Source organism: Corvus kubaryi, unplaced genomic scaffold, assembly GCF_017639235.1.
Source record: "Corvus kubaryi isolate FWS band 111438036 unplaced genomic scaffold, C.kubaryi_AGA036_p1.0 37367, whole genome shotgun sequence".
Taxonomy (NCBI): Eukaryota; Metazoa; Chordata; class Aves; order Passeriformes; family Corvidae; genus Corvus; species Corvus kubaryi.
Genome location: NW_024581119.1, coordinates 4964695 through 4985891, shown reverse-complemented (window position 1 = coordinate 4985891; position 21197 = coordinate 4964695). Strand labels below are relative to the sequence as shown.

Sequence of the window (21197 nt, the reverse complement as noted above, 5' to 3'; positions counted from 1 at the left end):
AAGAGAGAAAAATAGGGAAAAACTAAACAGAAAAAAATAAAGAAAAAATAAAAAGGCCAGGAATTATTTTAATGTTAAAAAAATAAAATAAAATAAAAGCAGATATGGCAATGCTACTGAGGATGTGGAATACATCACGGAACCCAAAGTCTTTGCAGGCAACACTGTTTGGAGAGAGGAGAACACTCGATGGTGAAAAAAGTGAAGTTCTAAATTATATACAAGATATCTAAGGGTGGCTTTGAAAAACAGTCCCCGGGCCGGGAGTTGGGGTTTCCCTCGCCGTTATCTATTGCTTATTGAGTCAGATCCATAGTAACACTTAGAGACGGATGCGTCCAAAGGAGACACCGTGGAATAAAGGAAAGACCAAACCCTCAGTTTCTGTATGAAAACGCCGTGTGTACGAGCCTGTCCCATGTGGAATGTACCGACAGTCGTCTCGTGGGCCGGGTGCTCCTCCTCGCCACGCCGCTCCGGCGGGGACCCGGCCGGTGCGGCCAGAGAGCCGGGCCCGGCGTGGGGGAAGCGCCCCGCAAGCCTCTGCGCACCCCAAAACGCGCTTCCAGGCGGAAAAGTCCAGCGTGCCCGGATGTGAACGGACTGGATCCGAGTGAGATGGAAAATGGGGCGGAAAGCCCTGATCCTTATGAAGGACGAGGCTCAGTTGTTAAATTTTAAGGGGTACCCGATGGCTTTTTCCAGGCACTCTACCAAAGAGCCGGCAGACAGAAAATCCCTCTCCACTTCCACAAATTTGATGTAGATGGATTTGGGTGAGACACCGGGCTCTACGACGCAGTTCTGAGATAAAAAGGCGTTGATCCCGACCCAATCTTTGCTGAAGGTTTTAGTGTTTGCCTGGAAGTGTAAAAACAGGCACTGCTGGAGAGTCCGAACCTCGGCGATGCCGAGGTAACAGTAGATAATCCGGGCAGATTCCATGTCCACCCGAAGGGAGGCCTGTGGTGAGGGCACCTCGAGTTCCCCTGGAGTCTCATTGCTCGGGTCGGGTGCCTGGTGCTCGGCCAGCGGCGAGGGGAGTTTCTCGTGGCACTCCTCGTATCCAATGGCGTACAGGCCAGGGCTTTTTGGGATCCCTCCTGGTAATAAATACTGCACCACGTTCCCTCCGGTGGGTTTGGAGTGAGCGATGGGAATCCAGTCGATCTCCATGTGCAGCTCCAAGCATCTGGCTTCGCTGATGGTGATCTCCAGGAATTTGTAATAAACGTTCTTCCAGTTCATTTTCTGTACTCGGGTCATGATCACCCGACCCTCTGGTTTTTCCGAGTTGAAATATTCCCGGAGCCGCTTGCCCAGCGGCACCTGGGAGCTGATCTCTGCGTAGTGGTAACGGATATCCTCCTTCCAGCGGGTGTTGTACCCGATGCCAAAAATGGCCAGTTTGTTAGAAAGGTGGAGCCTGGAGAAGTCTGTCCAGCTCTGAAACAGCTCCCACTTCAACTGGACCGACTCCAAGATTTGCATAATGTTCTGCATGACGTCGCGCTTCCTGGAAATTAAGAAACAGAGGGAGAGAAGGATAAGGGCATCAGAGCTGAAAAAACTTTCCCAGCGAATGCATCAACCTTCAGAAAACATTAATCCCAGTCAGCTTTCTTGCCTGATTTTTCTTACTGCTATATACATTGCTGGGGCAGTTTATGGGTTAGAACAACCCCCCTGATGGGGAAATTTTAAATTAATCTTGGCAAAACCAAAACAAACCCAACCCCAACTCCTCCTGATATCAAAGCAACTGCAAGGAAGCATGTATCTGGTCCTGCTGAATAAATACACACTCAACTACTGGGTCATTCTTTACAACCCTGGGCTTCCATGTGCTGCATCCCAAACTCACAACTGCCACTCAAAACACTTCTGCCTCATTGTTATCCCCAAATTAATGCCAGCAAACAGGACTGTAATTGTAAAAACCCCAATGGGAGCCTGAAGCCATTCCCAAGGGCTCTGTCCCAGCGCTGGGGTGGAAACACAGCTCAAGTGACCAACCCCCTGGAGCAGAAGATGCTCCCAGACACATCCTGGATGCTGCTGGATGGACAATCCCTCCAGAGAGCCAATGAAGAAATCCCCATGTGCCCAAAGAACTGTTTTCACTCCCAGCAGCGCGTTTCAGAGAGGGGTTTACATCAGGAGAGAGCATCCACATGCACCTGCAGCGAGCTGGAACGGCTTCCTCCAGGATAAATGAGACCCTTAGGGTGTAATTAGCTGGCAGGGAGAACTCCTAATTTGGGGAGTTATTGTCCTATAATCAAAGCTGTAGGAAGATATTGCAACTCATTTGCTAACGGGGAAACCTCTCTTGGTCCAACAAATGGGATGTAAAAGATCTTTCCATGCAACTCTCCTTCCTTTATCCATTGTGCCACATCTGGAAAGCTGAACTGTGGGGGCCACTGCACTCCCAAGAGGATTTTTTCTCCTTCCACATCCCACCAGGAGGATGTGCTGTACCAGGGGACACAGGTTTTCTTCTGCAGGTTCCTCAAGATCACTTAAACTCCCTAAAACCAGCTCTTCCCAACAGCTTCCCAGTGGAGTCCAGCATCAGACTGGTGAGGGACCTGAAGGCCTCTAAGAGCAGATATGACACCCCACAACCAAGGCTGACTCTGGCAGATGCATTCCTGCCCAACAAATCCCTGTGGGGAACAGGTCTTTTTCCATCATAATGGGTACAAGAGCTCAAAGAAAAGTGAACTGGGAGCTGCAGAGCCTTCCTGCAGTGCTGGAGAGGCCCCACCTCAGAGCCTTTCATCCCAAAAAACCCTGCTTTTACAGGTCTAACCACAACACATGTGATTCTGGGAAGGTTCTGCTACTGCTGGCTGTCCTGCAGGTGATGGAGTGCCTCTGGAGCAGCGGAGCAGGCTGAGGGCACTGGGCTCCGGACACAGAGCTCTGGTTTGACGTACGACGGTTGGTTGGACACCATCTGCAACCCTCACCTGTGGTGTCCAAGCCCCTCCGCGCATCCAGGCTGGGATAGCTCCCTCCTCACAGCAACACCAGGACCACATCCATCACTGCCTCATCCATCTCACCTGTCTTGCAGTACCAATCATGCCAGAAGATCCCTAAAAAGACCTTAAAAGGCATTTTGGGAAGTGCATTTCCACCACAACTGGAGTGTAACCAAGTCTCTAGAGCACTGAGGAGGGGCTGGCTGGAGGAGCAGAGCCCTGTCTGTGCCAGGGGTTTTAAAAATGCCAGTTCCATCAGCACCAAAGTTCTGTTTCTTACTGCACGTACTTCCTGAGGAGTCAGTTCCACTGCCCAGAAGCAATGGAGAGAAACCCTGGGCATCCTTGGCAAGACTACCCCAAATCCATTTCCATTTCCACTCAAACACTGTGGCAATGCTGATTCAAAGCTTCCCTGAGGTTTTGCCATGCTTGGAAAATATCTTTTTGAGGCTTCTGGAAGTGCAAGTTTACCTTTTGGGCACAAGGGGATAGGACAGACAAGGGGACAGGGCAGTGCTGGAACACAACACTGGCACACATGCTCGACTCCTGATGGCAGCTGAGCTCCAGTTATTCCCTTCCCAAGGCAAAGACAGGAGAGCAGGGCGTGGGCAGGTTTTCATTCAACAGCTGAGGAACAGAGCGAGGAACTGCAAGCAAAGCCCCCACCTTTATTAACTGCACTATAAATACTCTGCTCGGTTTAGCTCGGCACAAGCCAGAGCCGAAGCTTGGCTGCGTCAGTCACTCCGACTGCTCCTGCAGGGAATGGCAACCACTGCAGGAGAGCAGAGCTTCGGCAGCAGACAGAGAAGGGCTTTCCACAGGGAACCCACCACTGCCAGCACCAAAGAAAACAGGGAAAGATGAATTTTAAGGAGTTTTGCTTTTCAGGTTTAGCATCTTCTTGCCTATACTTTGGCTTCCCAGGCTCTATCCAGGATCTCGACGACTTAGCCAAGCAGAGGTATCATAAGCAGTAAAAATCACTATTATTTAATTATTTATTAATTTTAAAATGCCATTTTCACTCATTCAGCTATTTAAAATTATTTCTTAAACATGTACTTATGTATTTGCTTTATTTATATTGTTAATAGGATTCATTTTTCAGGAGGAAAATGGGAGCTGAGCAGAAGGTTTAACCTGTCGCGTGTCTCAGGACAATCTCACTTTTCAGCTGCAGAAGGTGCCCTAGAGCTGGATTTTCCCTCATCATCAAACCATCACCTCCCTGCTTGGAGTCTGGGACCTGCAGTTTCTTCCTCCTTGGAAGCTTTTGCAATTCAAATGAGGAAAGACTTGAGACAAGAGTAGGCGAAAATTTGTTCTAAGGCGCTGTTTCCAAACCAAGCAGATTTCAAAGGGCCCAGAAGAGCTGCTTTCAGTGAAGAGCCACGAGCTTTCTCTAGCTCATCTTCCCAACACCAGCAGTGAATCAAACCACTTCTCAAAGTAGTATTTCACTTTTCAAAACAGTTTATTTGGAGGCAACAGCCAAGGGCAGGCAACAGCAGAGCCGACATGGGGAAGGAGCCCTCTGATGGAGGATGGGATGCGGACACAGGTTACCTATTGCCCTTCGCTTCCTATACTGTCAAAAATAAGGTGAAAGGTGGGAAGTCCCTGTATGTCACAGACTCTGAACACTTTGGCCTGGAAGGGACCTTAAAAGTTCATCTCATTCCCATCCCTGCCATGGGCAGGGACACATTCCACTATCCCAGGTTGCTCCAAGCCCTGCCCAGCCTGGCCTTGGACACTGCCAGGGATCCAGGGCCTCCCACCCTCACAGGGAACAATTCCTTCCCAAGATCCCATCTGTCCCTGCCCTCTGGCACTGGGAAGCCATTCCCCCTTGTCCTGTCCCTCCAGCCCTTGTCCCAAGGCCCTCTCCATCTCTCCTGGAACCCCTTTAGGCCCTGCAAGGGGCTCTGAGCTCTCCCTGGAGACTTTTCCAGGTGAGCACCCCCAGCTCTCCCAACCTGGCTCCAGAGCGGAGGGGCTCTGGTCTTTGGAGACCTTTACCACGTCCCCCCAGAGGGGCCCATGGCTCTCTCCATGTCACTTGGAGACACATTCCTCAGCGGGGGCAGCTGTGCTGTCCCACATTGTTGGAAGCTCAGAGGAGATGGAATTTCTGCCCTCTGACACCCAGGCAGGTCATACACGTGCTGTAACTAAAAGCTATCTCCACTAAATCCCTGAAGCTGCAAGTGGCCTTTTTTCCTCCCAGCTTTGTAACTCGCTTTTTCCCAGCCCTTTCAGTGTTTTGGAGCTCTGTTACACCTTATCTTCATCCAGCCCTCCTTCACCCCACCACATTTATTAATTGGTCCTTGGGGAATCTGGTGCAGACATTCCCTATCCCTTGCTTTCTCCTTGGCTCACATCCATTCCTCTCCCCATAGCTACATGAGCTGATGGCAAAAAGCTGCCTGTTATGAGCACAACTAAATACCACAAATATTAACCCAGCACTGCTCAGTGCAGCGAGTTCCCGGAGCCATCGCTGCGTCGGGTCCTTGGGGATCTGAGGAGACAACAGGACACCAGTGGTGGTGGACAAACAGCTCCTGGCTTCCACACAAACTGCACTGTGACCTGCAGCAGCCTGCTTGCCTCCCATGTGCTCCTGCTCCGTGACTGAGGGACAGCGTGGAATCCAGAGGGATTGGGACAAGCTCAGTCAGTGGCCTTGGGGAACCTCATGAGGCGTAACAAGGCCGAGGGCAGGTGCTGCACCTGGGTCGGGGTAACCCCCAGGATCAATCCAGGCTGGGGATGGAGGGATGGGGAGCAGCTCTGGCAGAAGCACTTGGGGTGCTGGTGGGTGAGAGCTGGACAGGCCCTGGCCCAGAACCGCCCCTGTGCTGGGCTGAGCCCCCAGCGTGGGCAGCAGGGAGGGGGGGATTCTGCCCCTCTGCCCCGCTCAGCTGAGACCCCACCTGCAGAGCTGCCTCCAGCTCGAGGGTCCCAGCACAGGAAGGACCTGGAGCTGCTGGAGCCAGGCCAGAGGAGGCACCAGGATGATCAGAGGGATGGAGCCCCTGTGCTCTGGAGCCAGGCTGGGAGAGCTGGGGGTGCTCACCTGGAGAGGAGAAGGCTCCAGAGAGAGCTCAGAGCCCCTTGCAGGGCCTAAAGGGGCTCCAGGAGAGCTGGAGAGGGACTGGGGACAAGGGCTGGAGGGACAGGACCCAGGGAATGGCTTCCCAGTGCCAGAGGGCAGGGCTGGATGGGATATTGGGCAGGAATTGTTCCCTGGGAGGGTGGGCAGGCCCTGGCACAGGGTGCCCAGAGCAGCTGTAGCTGCCCCTGGGTCCCTGACAGTGCCCAAGGCCAGGCTGGACATTGGGGCTTGGAGCAACCTGGGATAGTGGAAGGTGTCCCCATAGCAGGGGGTTGGAATGAGATGAGCCTTAAGGTCCCTTCCAACTCAAACCATTCTAGAATTCTGTTTTTCTATGTCCACAAGCACACCACAAGTTTCACCAGAGTTTGAATGATTTATGGAGACAATTTCTGCTGAAAATCTGCCCTTGACCAAGAAGGCAGATGAACCCGACTTTGAACTAGGCTATCTGCATTTTAAAAGGCTGCACAAAGAAGTGAAAGAGTTTGGCAACTATTTATCTACTGTGGCTTTTAGATGAAATTCTATTTTTTCAAGATAATAAATAAATACTCAGCTTATCTTTGTATTAGCTATGCATCTTCTGACCGCTTTTAACCTACTGAGTCAGAGTTTACAAGTTCCTTCTCCTCACAGACAAGGGAAAAAGCAGCTTTCAGCAAATCTGTGTGTTGGAAAATGCTCTGTGCTTCCACTCTGCACGCAGGATGAGTTTATCGTCAGCACGCTTCACAAAATGCCCCAGAGTTCAGAGACTCCACTGCATTTTAGAGAGAATCTGGGGGGGAAATGAGCATAAAACTCTGAAAGGTCTCATTTACCAAAATCTAATTCAGCTGTTCATGTACACTTAAAACCTGGAAGAGACGACTTGTGTGGTCCAAGCCTTCACCTCAGAAAATTCAGCATTATTTGCTATGCAGTTCCTTAAAGATAAAATTACTCCAGAACAGCACCAAGAAACTGTTCAAAGAGGCAGTAAGAAAATTTATACTGAAAAAAGTTACTTTTTTCTAGGTTGTCCCTGAGCTGTTAAACTGAATTTGCTCCACGTGAAGAAAAGTCACCTTTGGCTATGTGAATATCCACCTGAAGTGAGGAGTCTGATGAAGCTACACCACTGCCATGGAAGCTTCTTGTTAATTCTTTTTGCTTTAAAATTATTTTTATTTTCTTAAGTTATTTTATCTTAAATTTATTTCTATTTTTACTTATTTATAATTATTTCAAATTTTTTAGAGGATTTTTTTTTTTCATTGAGTTACATCACAAAGCCTCTGTTACAAATGACTCATCAGGGATGTTCTGTTGCTGTTCCCAGTGCTGGTGACCTCCTACCCTACAGCAGCTCCTTTTCCACTATGGAAAACCCCTGGTGACACTACAACCCACTGGTGTGGGAGCTCCTGTGTGCAACACACCCCAAAGGGTCTGTGAGCCTGGCTCACTCCCACTGCAGACAGATCCACAACCACCCCTAAAAGCTGGCAGAAAGTAGCCCTGGACAGAGTAAATACAGCACAATTCCTTTCATTTTTGGGAATGCTCTGTGTTATTGTTGGAGAGGAAAGGGAGCTTCGCATGATCAAAGCATTTAAAAGGCTCCAGTGTTTGTTAGATTAAACCCAGCTAAAAGGTTACAAGTAAGGTCTGGAAAGTTATAAAAATGAAAATCAGAGACTCCAAAGCTTTGGCGTGCCTTCCCACCAAGGAAAGGAGCTTTTCTTGTGGGTTTTGTCCGTGGTTTAAGTCCTCACATCCACGTAGTAAGTCTCGTTTCCTTTGCTGAATGGCAAAGCCAAGGAGAAACAGAGTTGTGAAGCATTTCAGCTGTTCTGAGGTAATGGGAATAATGCATAAAGCAGATTCAACTGTATGAATAGTCTTGCACAATGTATTTATAATTATAAACAGAAGTTTCAAATATCCTCCCCTCCTGCACAACATCCCCAGGGAAATACATTCCAGGGTAAAACATTCATAAATTACTTACTGCGTGTCTTCTGAAGATTCCTGTTTTATCTTTAATGTTCTTTTCGTGGTAGGCATTTCATCTGAAAGGTAAAATTCCAACACATAATTAGATTTTAAATAATGTTCTTAGGGCTTTTTTTTTTTTTTTTTTTTTTTAAAGAGGCTGAAATTAAATAAAAAATAAATCTGAGTTGCTTCGTAAGCCAGGCAGTCTGCTGGAGTTCTGCATGAGACAGCTCCAGCTCTTACGCCCTCTGTAATTGATTGGGTTTTTCTTTAACTTGGAAGAGATATGGACAGTTAAAATCTGAATCTCTCTCTGCAAGTGCAAAACCTTTCACGGACAAGGCTCCAACCCCTGCTAAATCACACATCGACAGAATTGCAAACTGCATTGTTTCAAGAAAAAAACCAAGAAAAAGCAATCCTGCTTCCAATAGTACATTTCAAGAGGAAGCAGCAGCAGAACTGCATCTGTGTTCAATTTAGATGCTGTGTGCCAAGTGCTTCGCTCACAACTTCTGAGCGTGAAGGGCATCGTCAGCCCGAGCACACGCAAATGTCCCCAAAACTGGTGACAAACCAGGAGATCCCAGCTTGACTCACCATAACGAGCCATACCAGACAGAATTAGCCATCATTTACATACGTTTTGTAACGTTTCTTCTCCCCACTGTTTCTCTCCCACATATTTCTGACTTTTAAATCCCCCAGGGAAGAAGTCTGAGGAACTGGAACACGGTTAACAGCCAACTTGCAAATTTTAACATTAAACTGCGATCTAAGGCTCTTTCAAAGCATCCTGACTCACCAGTCCCCCAAACACAGACGTGTACAGATACCCAACTGCATCTCCTCTCCCTCTTTCATCCTACAAATGGGAGGAAAAAGCCTTTATACAATTCACCTGCTTCACCTGTGATCTGATCAACTTAAAGCTTCTGCTGTGAAAAACCCTGCTCAGGTAAGGGAGGAACAGACACCTGTAAGAGCAGTACCTTGAGAGAAATTTGCCTCAAGAAACCCACTTCTTCCCAGAACTGCTCAGATTGGAGTGTGTTTTCTATCAGGAATGTGGTACCCTGATCTGTTGAACAAAGTTCAGAAAGCCACAAGCAACAATTAAACCTCCAAATTAATTAAAATACTGACTTTTAGGCAGAGACAGCAATAATTCAGGCAAGAAAAGCACGTGGAGAAATTTGGTTTAGGTCTCAAACATCAAGTGTGAGCTTGCTTGCTATTTTTTCATTTTAAAAAGGCCACACCTCTGGATATAAACATATTGACGTGTTTAATACCAATTTATCAGGATATATAAGAAAGAGCAACATTTTTACAGTTGTTGGTGTTGCTAGAAGCAGGCTGAAGTCTTGTTCACAGTTTAAGCACATGCTGTTTGAATGGTAACACCCAGGTACCACTGAAAGGGAATCCCATGAGGGAAAGTAAAGCTGAGAGTGGAAGGAGAGACAGGGAAGGTGTCACCTCCACTGTTCCTGGCCACACAGCCCTTCCTGCCGAGCTCTTCAAACTCCAGTCCTGACCCTAAAGGACTTCAAGAACCATGGTTTGCTTTTGATTAACTGAGAAATTTCTGTCCCTTTTCTCCCCAAGGGTGTGTTTAGCATTGTGAGCACATTCTGTCCGAGAGGTGAAAGTTGGTACTGAGATATGCATGTGTCAGACAGCTATGAGCACAGGTAAAATCCAAGGATGGAGATGTGCCAAGATGGGATTTATGGGATTTCTTACCCAACTCCTGCTCGCCGGTCTGGTAGCAGTGAAGATCCTGACTGTGGTTTCCCCAGTCCTCCTGAGAGTATTCCTCCATCGTGCTGCCATCCGACTCCAGCTCCTGGTACAAGCCGCTGCTGTTGATGAGGACGGGCTGGCAGGGCTGGGAGTCCCATCCTCCCTGCCCAAACACCTGCTCCAGCTGTTCAAACGTGTAGCTGCTTTTCCTCTTCCCAACACCGTGCTCCTTCACGCGGCTGTAGCACCTGCGGAGGGTCTGAGAGAGACCAGCAGGTCAGTCAGGGGTGTGGGGTTGGACAAGCACACAGGCACTCACACACAGTCCCACAGGCAGAGTTTAGGGCTTTGGGGGTTATTTCTGCAGGTCATATTTGCCCCACGCTCATGAGCAATGCTCCCAAATTAATCTACACCCACCAGGAAGCATCATATATATCCGACATTCCCGCTTAGCGTTAACATCTATGACACAGGACAAGTTGTGCAGCAGCTACAGATTCCTCAGATTTAACTTGGGTGATTTATTCTCTTTCCCACTTAAAAAAAAAAAAAAAAAAAAATCCCCGGATCTGCTACAGATGCAGGGAAAAAATAAAATAAAAATACCAAGAGCCCCCCAGTCAGAGACACCAATCAGCCAGGAAAATGCACACCTACTACGAGAAGGAGAAAGCAGAGCTGGTGTTGTGCCCACAGCTTGGAGAGGGGGAAGCAGGGAGGAGAGAGAAAGGAAAACAGAAAGATTTCCCCCAAAGCAAAGACAGTCCAACCTTCCTTACTCTGTTAAGAAGACACAAGGTACAAAATGGATATGCCTAAGCTATTCAGCTAGGAAAATATATATATTACTTACATATTTTTGCATTCCTTACTAACTCACTCTGTCTCTTGTGAAGCTGCTGAAATTTAAAAGAGGTCAAATCAATAATGCTCCCAGTTCCCAGACTTTGATATCAAGCATCAAGTAAGTAACAGCACTGAGGTGGCTTGGTATGAGCAGCCTCTCAAACAGAGCTGCGGCAGAACCTCCCACACAGATGCCAAAGCCTCACCCACTTTTGGTGATCCCTTTGGCATCTTGCACCAAGGGCTCGGCCACTTCACTGCTGCTGGATAAGCCTATGGTTCCATCCATGTTTTCCCCCTAATCTGGAGCAAAAGACAACTACTTGGGGGTAAAAAAAACTTTCTACACAACCCTCAGCGTGGCTTTAATTCTACCACTGCTCTAATTTTGAAAGACAATGATATGCCCCAGGTTTGCCGGGTCTTGGGGTTTTTTTCGGATTGGTAAACTGCTAGAAAATGTTAATTTTTTTTTTTTAATTAAATTTATCAGATTGCCAAGGTTCTAACTTGAATGGCAAAGCTGTCTCTGGAATTCAAAAGAGGCATTAATTTGGGAAGAACTAGTCCTGTTACCTTGCTTTCTGCAGGAGGACTGTAATGGACACATCATTACAAAAATTACTGTGTTTTTTCCCCCCAAAGAAAGGAACTTTTAAAACTCCAGAAAGCTGGAACCTACCTAATGCTCCTCATACACTGGTTTAACAGCATCAGCAGCAAAGGGATACATTTCTAACCAGTTTCCTCCTGAGATTCAGAGCCCTGGGGGCAGAAGCAAAACCGCTAAGCAGCAAGTCAGTATTACCCTGCTGTTTTAAACAAAAACACACGAAAATAACACAAAATAAAAAATAACCCAGATAAACACACAGGCAGCAACAGGCACGAGTTATTCCACGGTTTAAAGTGGAACCCTTCCCACTTTTGCCATAACTACCTCAGGATAAACAGGCAGATCCTCTTTGGATGGACACCAGCATATTTTATATTTCTGTCTGTGAGCAGGGTGGAAAACAAGCCGCTGTGGCAACCTAGAACCAAAACCCAGCCCAGAAACCTGTTGGTATTCACTGGTGCAAAGAGGCTTCCCTCAGACTGGGGTATAGATACATTTGGTTGTTAGAATTCAGTTTTCTCACTCCAATTTCTCTCCTTTCAGCTCAAATCTCACCGAGACATAAGGGCGAAGTCATTTCACTCCCAGACTCTTTCTAAAATCCACCCAAGTTAGATTTTTTTAAAATATATTTCCCAAACTCCAGTTCTTGTATCTGCCCCAGCTTCTCCATAGGAGTTAAAAACCATGGATTTAGAGCCTCCAGCTGAATTTACTAGCAGCCTTCAAGCAAAACAAACTGTTTCCAAAGCATCCCTACTCTTGGCCAAGCCCTCTGGGAATGCCCGACACCATCAGCCACTCTATTTTCACACTCTATTTTCAGCATGTGCTTCAAACACCTCTCCCCACCAGTGGGGTTATGGAGGATCCCACACTGGGTTGTAGCCTAGTAGTAATTAATTATTTCAGTCAGGCTGCAAGCTGGCTTACTTTACTATCAAAATAATTTAGCAGCAAGTCAATGCAGACTAGTAGAAAAACTAAAGGGAGCAACACAGAAAGGGGAATGAAAATAAATGAGCAATAGTGTCACTGCTCATTACTCTTACAGGTCAAGATACTTTTGGGGTTACTGCCCAGATGCTCACCTGGCTGTGTTACCTCCACTTCTGGAAGCAGATAACCTAAAATTTGAGGGAGAAGATCTCAAGTATAGGGCTTTCCAAAGCACCAAAAAACCTGTGGCCAAGCAGCTGGTGGCTCCTTGGTCTTGTGTGGAGAATCAAGATTCCTGCTAGCTCTTTCTTCTTGGAGGCTCTCCCCAGTGTCTCCAACAGGCAGACCCTACAGCTCTTCCTGATGTTCCCTCCAAATACCATAAATTGGCCTTGTTTCATGTAAACCCACAGGCTTCTCTTCTTCAGAGAGCCTGGTAAGACCTAAATAATTGCTCAGACCTCAGGAAATCTGGACATTTTACAATCCTTAACCTTTCTCTCACCAGGTTATTCTGATCTCCAAGATCTAAGGTCTGGTTTTTTCTTACGCACCTCCTCTATTCCTGCCGGTGTCCAGCTCAACTCCTGCTCCGTGGTTCCTGAAGTGCACATACAGATATTGATACAGATACAGAAAGCAGGAAATTTAGGACAAGTAACTGAAAACAGACCTGATCACTGCCCAGTGACTGCTCAGACTGGAAGAGACCGAGGCTTTTGCTTATTGTTCTGCAACACTGCCTGCAACACGAACACATATTATCCCCGCTTAATTTATAGTTAGGAAAACCAAAGGAGGAGACAGTCACAAAGCTCAATGTGGATTTTCTCACCATTTCTAACTCACGAGTCCTCATCTCTACAAGTGAAGCCACCGAAGAACCTGGAGCTCTGCAGGAACTGCAGGATGAGGATGAGAAAAACCTTTAGGAAGGCTGCAGACATGGTCCTCCTTCCAGCAAAAAAATGAGGGAGAACCAGACCACAGCAAGCTTTTCATATATAACCTGAGGTCATCCAACACAGGGAATTCCAGATCCCTGATCTGAGACGTGCTCTTACTCAGGGAGAAGCTATGGGCTCTGCAGAGCACTTTGGTGGCCTACGGCTATGTCCACATTCATCTGTTTAAGCTGATTAATTGATAGCAGCCTAAAGGGCTCCTGATGTCCCAGAGCACCACTCAGCACAACGCTCAGCTTCAAAGTTGCTCTTTTACTTAATGGAAAGGAGCTCTCAGCTTTATATCCCAAATTAAGAACAGCATTGTCAAACAGCTCCCTCCCTCATCATCCCAGGATACTCACAGGCAACACAAGATGAAACTACACTGGGACAAAAGAAACAACTTCTGAAGCCTGGAGTGCTTGTATCCTGATATACCCAAACACATACGGACTTCCTCAAGGATTTGGCTCCAGTACAGTAAAAAAGTGATGGGAATGCCCTCTTGATTGAGGTAAAAACCAGAGCTCTCTTTGGACAACGAAGAAGCAAAGGTACCCTGGCAGACACAGGTAGGGATGCCAGTCGAGGCAGGGCAGACACGGGTTTTTGTTAGTGAGAGCCGGAACTGAACAAAAACTCGCAGCCATCACTGCCAATTTCTAAATCACAATTAAATATAATAATAATAATAAAAAAAAGCTCTTGCCTGGACAGGAATTATTTACAGAAGCGCCACAGCCAATTGCAGAGGTCAGCCCCCACGAGACAGGACTGTGCCAGCAGCCAAGAGCAAACGAAGCTGGGCTTTAACAGGCTGTGTCCCATCAGGGTGAGCAAACCAGTGGCGTGTGGTGCTGTGACAAGAGATCCCACACTGCTGTGTGCTCAAATCGGCTACCTGGGAAGATGCTCCATTGGTTGCTGCTATCAGAATGCTGAGGATACTCAGACCCTTCTCAGGGGTTTGCTGCTAATTGAGCCAGACCCCTAGAGAGGAGACTCCAGCACTGCCTGCAGAAAGGCTGGCGGCTGGGCACCTCTGTCTCTCGATGCTTTGAGCTCCTGGTTTTCTTAAACCAGCACTGGATGAAAAGAATAGGAACTTGTTAGAGATTGAGAAGGCAGAGAAGCAAAACCCTCCCCCAGACCCACCAAGCCAACAACTTTGTAAAGAGTTTAGATGTAGTGGATGGTCCTCCAGACAAAGCTCAGCTTGCAGAGGTCACTGAATCACAGAATATCCCGAGTTGGAAGGGACCCACAAGGATCATCCAGTCCAACTCCTGCCCTGCACAGACACCCCAACAATCCCACCACGTGTCTGAGGGTGTTGCCCAAATGGTCCTGGAGCTCTGGCAGGATCAGGGCCATGACCATTCCCTGGGGAACCTGTGTCCGTACCCAACCACTGTCTGGGGAAAGAACCTTTTCCTGATATCCAGCCTAAACGGACGAGATGCCTGAGTAAGGTTCAACCTGCTCCTGGCACGACCTGTTCAAACATTACTTACTTTGGAGCAGTGAAGGAGTAGGTTACCTTGCCTTCAGAAACAAGCTCATTCTGAAAATCAAACTTCAAGTTTCATGCATCTACTGTGATCAGGATAAACATCACTACCCCACTCACAAAACCAGACTTTTAAGGAAAACCCAGACTGCAGAAGCCTGGATGAAAAAAATCGAAATACCAAAAGTGGTTTGAACCCAAATTTTCAGCACTAGTGGTGAAAGGTTTGGTAACAGGCGAGATCACAGCAGTCCATTGCCTGCTTGGCCCCCAAATTTATACTCTCAGCAAGAGGGAGGTAAGCAGGAATCTGCCCCTGTGACAGCACTTGAAGCAGAGTGCAAGAATCAGGAAGATTTTTAACATCTTCCCAAGTCCTCCACAGTCAGAGATCACTACAGGAAAAAAATGTGTGTGTTCAATCTAGGATTTAATGTTCACAAATCTCCCTAAATGAGCTTTAATGCTCAAGTTTCACAAATCTGCCCTCCTGCAATGAGTTCCTGACCATCAACTGCTCCTGTCTCAACAAGAGAACTGACCAGCTCGCTCCCGGCTCCCTCTGGGAATCACTCTGCACCCATGGAATGAGCAGTGGATGGCCCAAGTACACCAGAAGGATCAGACCAGAGTATTATAAACACACAACACGGCTGCAGAAGCCACTGGATTGTAAAGACACTTGTCGTGCATGTGCAAATCAAGCCAGATTCCTACCAGCACAACAGCGCTCTGCAAATGCCCCGGCTGAGAGCGAATCCAAGAGGGTTCATTCCATGTGACACTCATATCCCAGAAATGCTCCTCTGCCACAGCCCCACAAAGGATTGAAACAAATAAATCCGCTCTTTGTCATGGAAGAATTTATTTTTCCCAGCTATAAATGTCAACAGAAGGTTGCTCCCACCTTCTGCACATGAGATCCTCCAGTGAGAAGCTGGGCTGCTGGGAAGGATTCAAGGAATGGCAAGAAACAGCCCAGCCTGGCAAACCTGGCACATCTGAATCTATTTAAGCCGAGGGAAGAATGGGAGGTAACTTGAACACCTGCACACATCACAGCCCAGGGAGTTAATGGGACGGGGAGCTGGGACCAAGATAAACTCAAGATGAAGATAAACCACATTCAAAAGAAACAGAAACTCAGAACCATGGAATGGGCTTGGAAGCTACCTTAAAGGGTCATTCCAACCCTCCTGCCATGGGCAGGGACACCTTCCACTAGACCAGACTGCTCCAAGCCCTGTCCAGCCTGACCTTGGACACTTCCAGGGATCCAGGGGCAGCCACAGCTTCTCTGGGCACCCTGTGCCAAGGCCTCCCCACCCCTACAGGGAAAAATTTTTTCCTGATATCCAATCAAGCCCTGCCCTGTCACTGGGAAGACATTCCCACTTGCTCTCTCACTCCAGGCCCTTGTAGAAAGTCCCTCTCCATCTTTCTTGTCAGCTCAAATCAAAGTTGCTTTGAAGGTGGATGGTTGGCTGGTTGCTATGAAATGCACCAATGCTCCATCATTTGAGATCTCTGAATTACAAAGACACCCACTCCACACGACTTTGGACCCAGGGATGGAATTCCGGCAGAAATCCTGTAACGTCCAGCAGCTCACACTAGATCACAGCAAGCATTGCTTCTGAGACAGCTTTGTTGGAGCAGCTTTCCTGCCTTAAAAAACAACTCCATGCAAGATTTACAAACAGATTGTTTACATCACAAAGCAGCTGAAACCACAGCCCCCTTACAAACAAGCCCTGCCATCACCACGTTAGTGTTGCTTAAAGCAAGAAATACCAACAGCTCATAGTCAGGTGTAATTTTCTATCCCTTCCCATTTCATGTGGGTTTGTGGCACTCCCAGCTATTCTTTGTGCCTATGTTCTTTCTGAGCACCGAACAAACATCTTCAAGGTATTTATTTTCCTTTTGAAAAACAAATTACTTTTGTGGACAACCACAACCCAGCCAAAACCTCCAGTCACCCATCTGGGGGGAGGAGGAGGTCTCGTACAGAAAACCCAACAACAGCAGAACTGGACTGGCAGTGATACTTGGGAATTCCTGCAGTCAGGAGTTAAGATGCTGGAGCTGCTTCTCTTTGAATCAATGGGTTGGCATTGACTCTGGGAAAGGCAAAATGAAAGCAGAACTCATATTTCTGCAGTAGCTGAAGAAATGACATTTTAAAAATGTCCCCAAATTAGTTTTAACAGCAACTTCTAAGAAGGGATTTGTCTCTGCTGAGGAAAGGCTCTCCAGCTGCGCCTGCAGCCAGAGGATTTCCAGCCCTGAAATGCTCTCTCAGCCCAACTGAGCAATGTGCCATCAGGAGGATGAGTCTTTGATTCCACCTTCCATAAAGATGCAAGCAACAGAAGTGGAAATTCTCCCATGGGTTTAAAAAAAGGCCTAAAATCTGGTATTGAAGAAACAACTGGAGCCCATTATTTCAAGAACATTCCTTTAAAACAAAACAAGCCTGAAAACGCCCCTTGACTGCAACACCCGAGCTCACCTGAGCTTTCCCAGAACATCCCCCGTCACTGCAGCCACCTGGGATGGCTGGAAGAGGATGGAATGATGAAGTTCCAGCATACCTATGGAACATATTCCATGTGCCCTGTGGACTGCGGTCTCCAAGCTGTATGGCCTTCACACAACAGCTTCACAGCACAAGGCAAGGGCTCATTTTCCCATGCTCAAATTCCCAGCAAACCTCCTGCTGCCTGGTTGAAACAGCATTGCCCAGTGCAGGACACAGGATCCCAGCAAGGCTGGAAAGGGTTTGGCCAAATACTCCATGACCTGCCTTAAAACCCTGGCTCTAAGGTCAAACCTGAAAACTAAAAAGCTCTCCATGTGCTGCTGTGGGAAGGTGATGAGTTTCAGGACAGACAAACCAGGCTAAATCTGTGCTCAGGAACGTGGGGAATAGGAAAGGGCTGAATGAAAAGAACAGAGAGTGTCACTGAACAAGCAAGGATTAAGGACAGAACGTGACTTGTCAGGATGAGGACGCTGTGGTGCACAAGACAGCTCTTCTGGGAATGCGACAGGCAGGAATCAAGATGTTCCATTCTTCCTACAGCTCCCAACCGCAGAGCTCCCCAAGCCACCTACCTCAGAGTCACCAAGTCGGACTCAAGGTCTCTTTCCAAAGGAAAAGCTGCTGAAATGGTTACATGTGAATCCCTAAATTTAAAACAGACCCTTCCAGAGCAGCTCCAACCTGACAGCGGCCTCGTTCCAGCTGCTGATGTGCAGAAAAGTACATGCAGATGGTGGGAGATGGGCAAAAATTTGCGTTGGGACCTTTCTGCACACCCTGTTTGAATTAAGAGAGAATGCATCCATGCCATACAACTGGAAAACCCTCTGCTTACAAGCTGCTTTGTTCCTTTCCAGCTCAACTGGCTGTTGAGAGTCAAGATTTGGCTGTGTCCAGGGAACGCAGGTGTTCCGAAGGAAAGCAGTACTGAGTCCTTATCTAAGATTCATTTATAAAACCAGCTGAACCTGGAATGTTTGGAGCACCATTCATTATCCAGCAGCAAAGCCTCATGCTTCTGTCCCCTGATGGGCATTAAGTATCCTACAAAATCCTGGAAACACTGAACATTTTGGGTAATAAATGGAACAACGCAGCTATGTGCTCCTTCATCACCACCTCCCCAGTCCTGTTTTCAGTGTGGAGGATTCTGAAGTGCCTGTTCCCTCCTCTTGTTCCCACGGCACATGACAGTCCTCCTGCTCTGTCTCAGAGAGGAATCCACTCACGACCCCTCCACACCCAGAAGTGACTTCTGTTTGTGGTGGACCATCAAAACGTCAAGCAGCCAATCCTGCCTGGAATCCTACAAAAACTGGGATTTTAGAGTTGGCAACAGCTACCACAACTATCTCCATAACCCCTGTAACAAGGTAAATTCTTGGCACCCAGGAGAACTCCCAGCTTTCAACAAGCACTCATTTTCCCAGCAATTCCAGGCCAAAACCCACTGAGAGCCCAAAGGCTTTGGAAAAGCCACATTTTTGCTGCTCCAGATGACTGTGCTGATGAAGGCCCTCACTGGGCATTACAGTGTTAAAGGAGAGCCCATTCCGATGTACTGCAATCTAGAAACATCTAACAGGTCTGGCAGGAGCTGCTCTTGGTGATAAATATCAGCCTTGAGCTCTTTTACTGCTGTTTGGTGGGTGGTTTCTTCCAAGTTTGAACATTTCAGGGGCAAAGATGTGTTCAAGCTTCACTTCTGAAGGGAAAGTGGGAGAATCCTCAGCTGCAAGGAGCTCAAACTGCTGGGAGTCACCAAAATGCTCCCACAATCAACTCCATCCAACAGCACTGTCCAAACCCAAAGAGCCAGTTCTGGGCTGTTCTAACAGCAAGATGACTCCTCACAACCTGACAGCATCCCCCAAAATTGGGGCTGGGGGCCTCAGTCACTGCAGTGACTCCCATCACAGCCCAAAACCAATGGACAAAGCCAAACCCCCTCCAGGAATTTTTCCATCATGCATCTGCCTCTGGCAAAGCCCACAGGTTTGCAGAAGAGCTGATTCAAGCAACAAGCACCTTGAAAGCCACCAGGAGAACGAGGGACTTCAAGAGGGTTCACAGTACAGCAACATTCCTCTCCAAAAATATTTGGATGTGCTCAAGGGAAAAAGACCCCTGAGCAGCAAATACACACACATGTGAGGAAAACACATTGAGAAACCCAAACTTCTAAAGAATGTGGGATTGTTTTGAGTATCTATTTCCAGGACAGGCTGTTCTAATCAACGGGGATCAAAGTGGAAATCCTGCACTTACTCCCAGGCATTCCTGATGCTGCAGCATCCCTCATTCCATGGATTTTGCAAATTAAAGGCAGCCCAGGTGTACACACCTGGACGGCTGCAGCCCAGCTGGGCTAGCACAGGTGTATTTAAGGGATGGGAAGAGGAAAGGAGAAACAACCACCCCCCTGAGCCCCAGCAATAACAACACATTCATTGTGCACTCCATCAGCATTTGGGGGGGCTGCAGGAGCCTAATGGGCCAGGAAAGGAGAAATCAGAGCCAGAGGGAGATCAGAGCGTGCAATTCACCCTCCCAAACATCATCCACATTTACAAACTCAAACCCCGCAGCGATTTCCACACCATCCAGATATCTCCTCTCTGTAAAAGCAGGATGCACGCAGTGACTGCTCCCAAACCAGGCACCACACCCAGCCCTTTTTTCCCAGGGAATGATGGAACTGGAAAGACCTCTCTGCCAAATACAGCCCACGGGGCTGTTCATCAGTTACTCAAGAGATCTGTGAAGCCACAGCACGCTCCTGTCAAGCCAGGGAAGCCATCGGATTCTACAAAACAACTCCACAGCAAAGGACAGAGCCAGGAGTGCAAGAGCAACCAGTGCCTCCCCTTGTTACTGGGGCAACTGGGAGCCCTGTTTTCCCAACAGGGCTACAGGGAGCAGCCAGTGCCAGCCCCTCATGGACAGAGGATGCTGGAGGACACGTGAGGGGACAGAGTCAACCATGGCACCCACAACACTCGGGGCCAAAGGAGGAAACCCAGGGGATGTGGTGGTCCAAAAACCCAGGGGACGGATCCTGCTGGGGCTGTCCCCATGAGGAGACACAAACAACTGGGATGCTGTGTCCGTCCCCACTCAGGACCATGGGATGCTGCCACAGCCCACCCACACGAGAGGAACTGAACCCACGGGACGAGTCCCAAAGGTGCTGCTGGAGGCTACGGGTGCAAGGGAGGAACCCAGAGGACATGGCACCCAGGAGACACCACGGGGAGCCAGGCAGCTGAGCCAGGGAATGGGATACCCTGCACCCAGGGCAAGGGCTGGGCTCAGTCCCGGGGACAACCCTGCCAAGGCCAGAGAATGCTCCAGAAAACTGCAGCGTGGAGACCCCGAAAGGCCAAGCCCTGGGGACACGGTGACCCCAAACTCAGGGCTAAAGGACAGGCTGAGCCAGGAAGATGCCCACAGCCAGCGCCAAAGGACGCTCAGGACAGATCCTGAAGGCACTGAACTCCCGGGACACGGTGCCCCAGACACAGCACCAAAGAATGCTCAGGAGAACACCTCTCCGGGAAAGGGACCACACACCGCCCCGGGAGCTGACCCACCCGCGGGCGGGCGGCCGAGCACGGGGAGCCCCGGCCCACCCTCCCGTCCCGGGCCGCGCCGCCGCCCCCCAGGGTACCTTGATGCGCTCCCGGCACTGGGACGGGGTGCGCTCGTAGCCCAGCTCGGCCAGGGCGCGGGAGACGCGCTCGTACATGGCGGGCCCGGGCGCTTTGCTGCCGAACACGGTGCCCGCACCCTCCAGCTGCTGGTACCGCGCCTCCACCAGCCGCTCATTGCCCCACACGGCGATCAGCGCGTTGGTCTCCGCCGGCGTCCAGGACATCCCGCGGCAGGCGGCGGCCGCGGCGGCAGCGGCGGCGCCGCCAGGCGAGA

At 48.7% G+C, this 21197-nt stretch overlaps 1 protein-coding gene across 8 annotated transcripts in view; it reads right to left on the bottom strand.

Annotated features, from left to right (window-relative positions):
* Nucleotides 1-48: 48 nt before the first annotated feature.
* MSANTD2 (Myb/SANT DNA binding domain containing 2) overlaps nucleotides 49-21197 on the bottom strand; it is a 21762-nt gene continuing 613 nt past the window's right edge. Inside the window, exons 1-7 of one of the 8 annotated variants that reach the window (XM_042033986.1) lie at nucleotides 20941-21029; nucleotides 13101-13167; nucleotides 11390-13008; nucleotides 10715-10760; nucleotides 9859-10117; nucleotides 8123-8183; nucleotides 49-1516 (exon numbers count right to left, since the gene is read on the bottom strand). In XM_042033986.1, coding sequence (XP_041889920.1) covers nucleotides 664-1516; nucleotides 8123-8183; nucleotides 9859-10117; nucleotides 10715-10726 — 1185 coding nt within the window. In that variant the 5' untranslated portion in view covers nucleotides 10727-10760; nucleotides 11390-13008; nucleotides 13101-13167; nucleotides 20941-21029 and the 3' untranslated portion in view covers nucleotides 49-663. Of the gene's footprint in view, nucleotides 1517-8122; nucleotides 8184-9858; nucleotides 10118-10714; nucleotides 10761-11389; nucleotides 15969-20940 lie in introns of those variants that run through there. The other 7 variants (XM_042033991.1, XM_042033989.1, XM_042033990.1 and 4 more) reach the window with 7 other exon arrangements.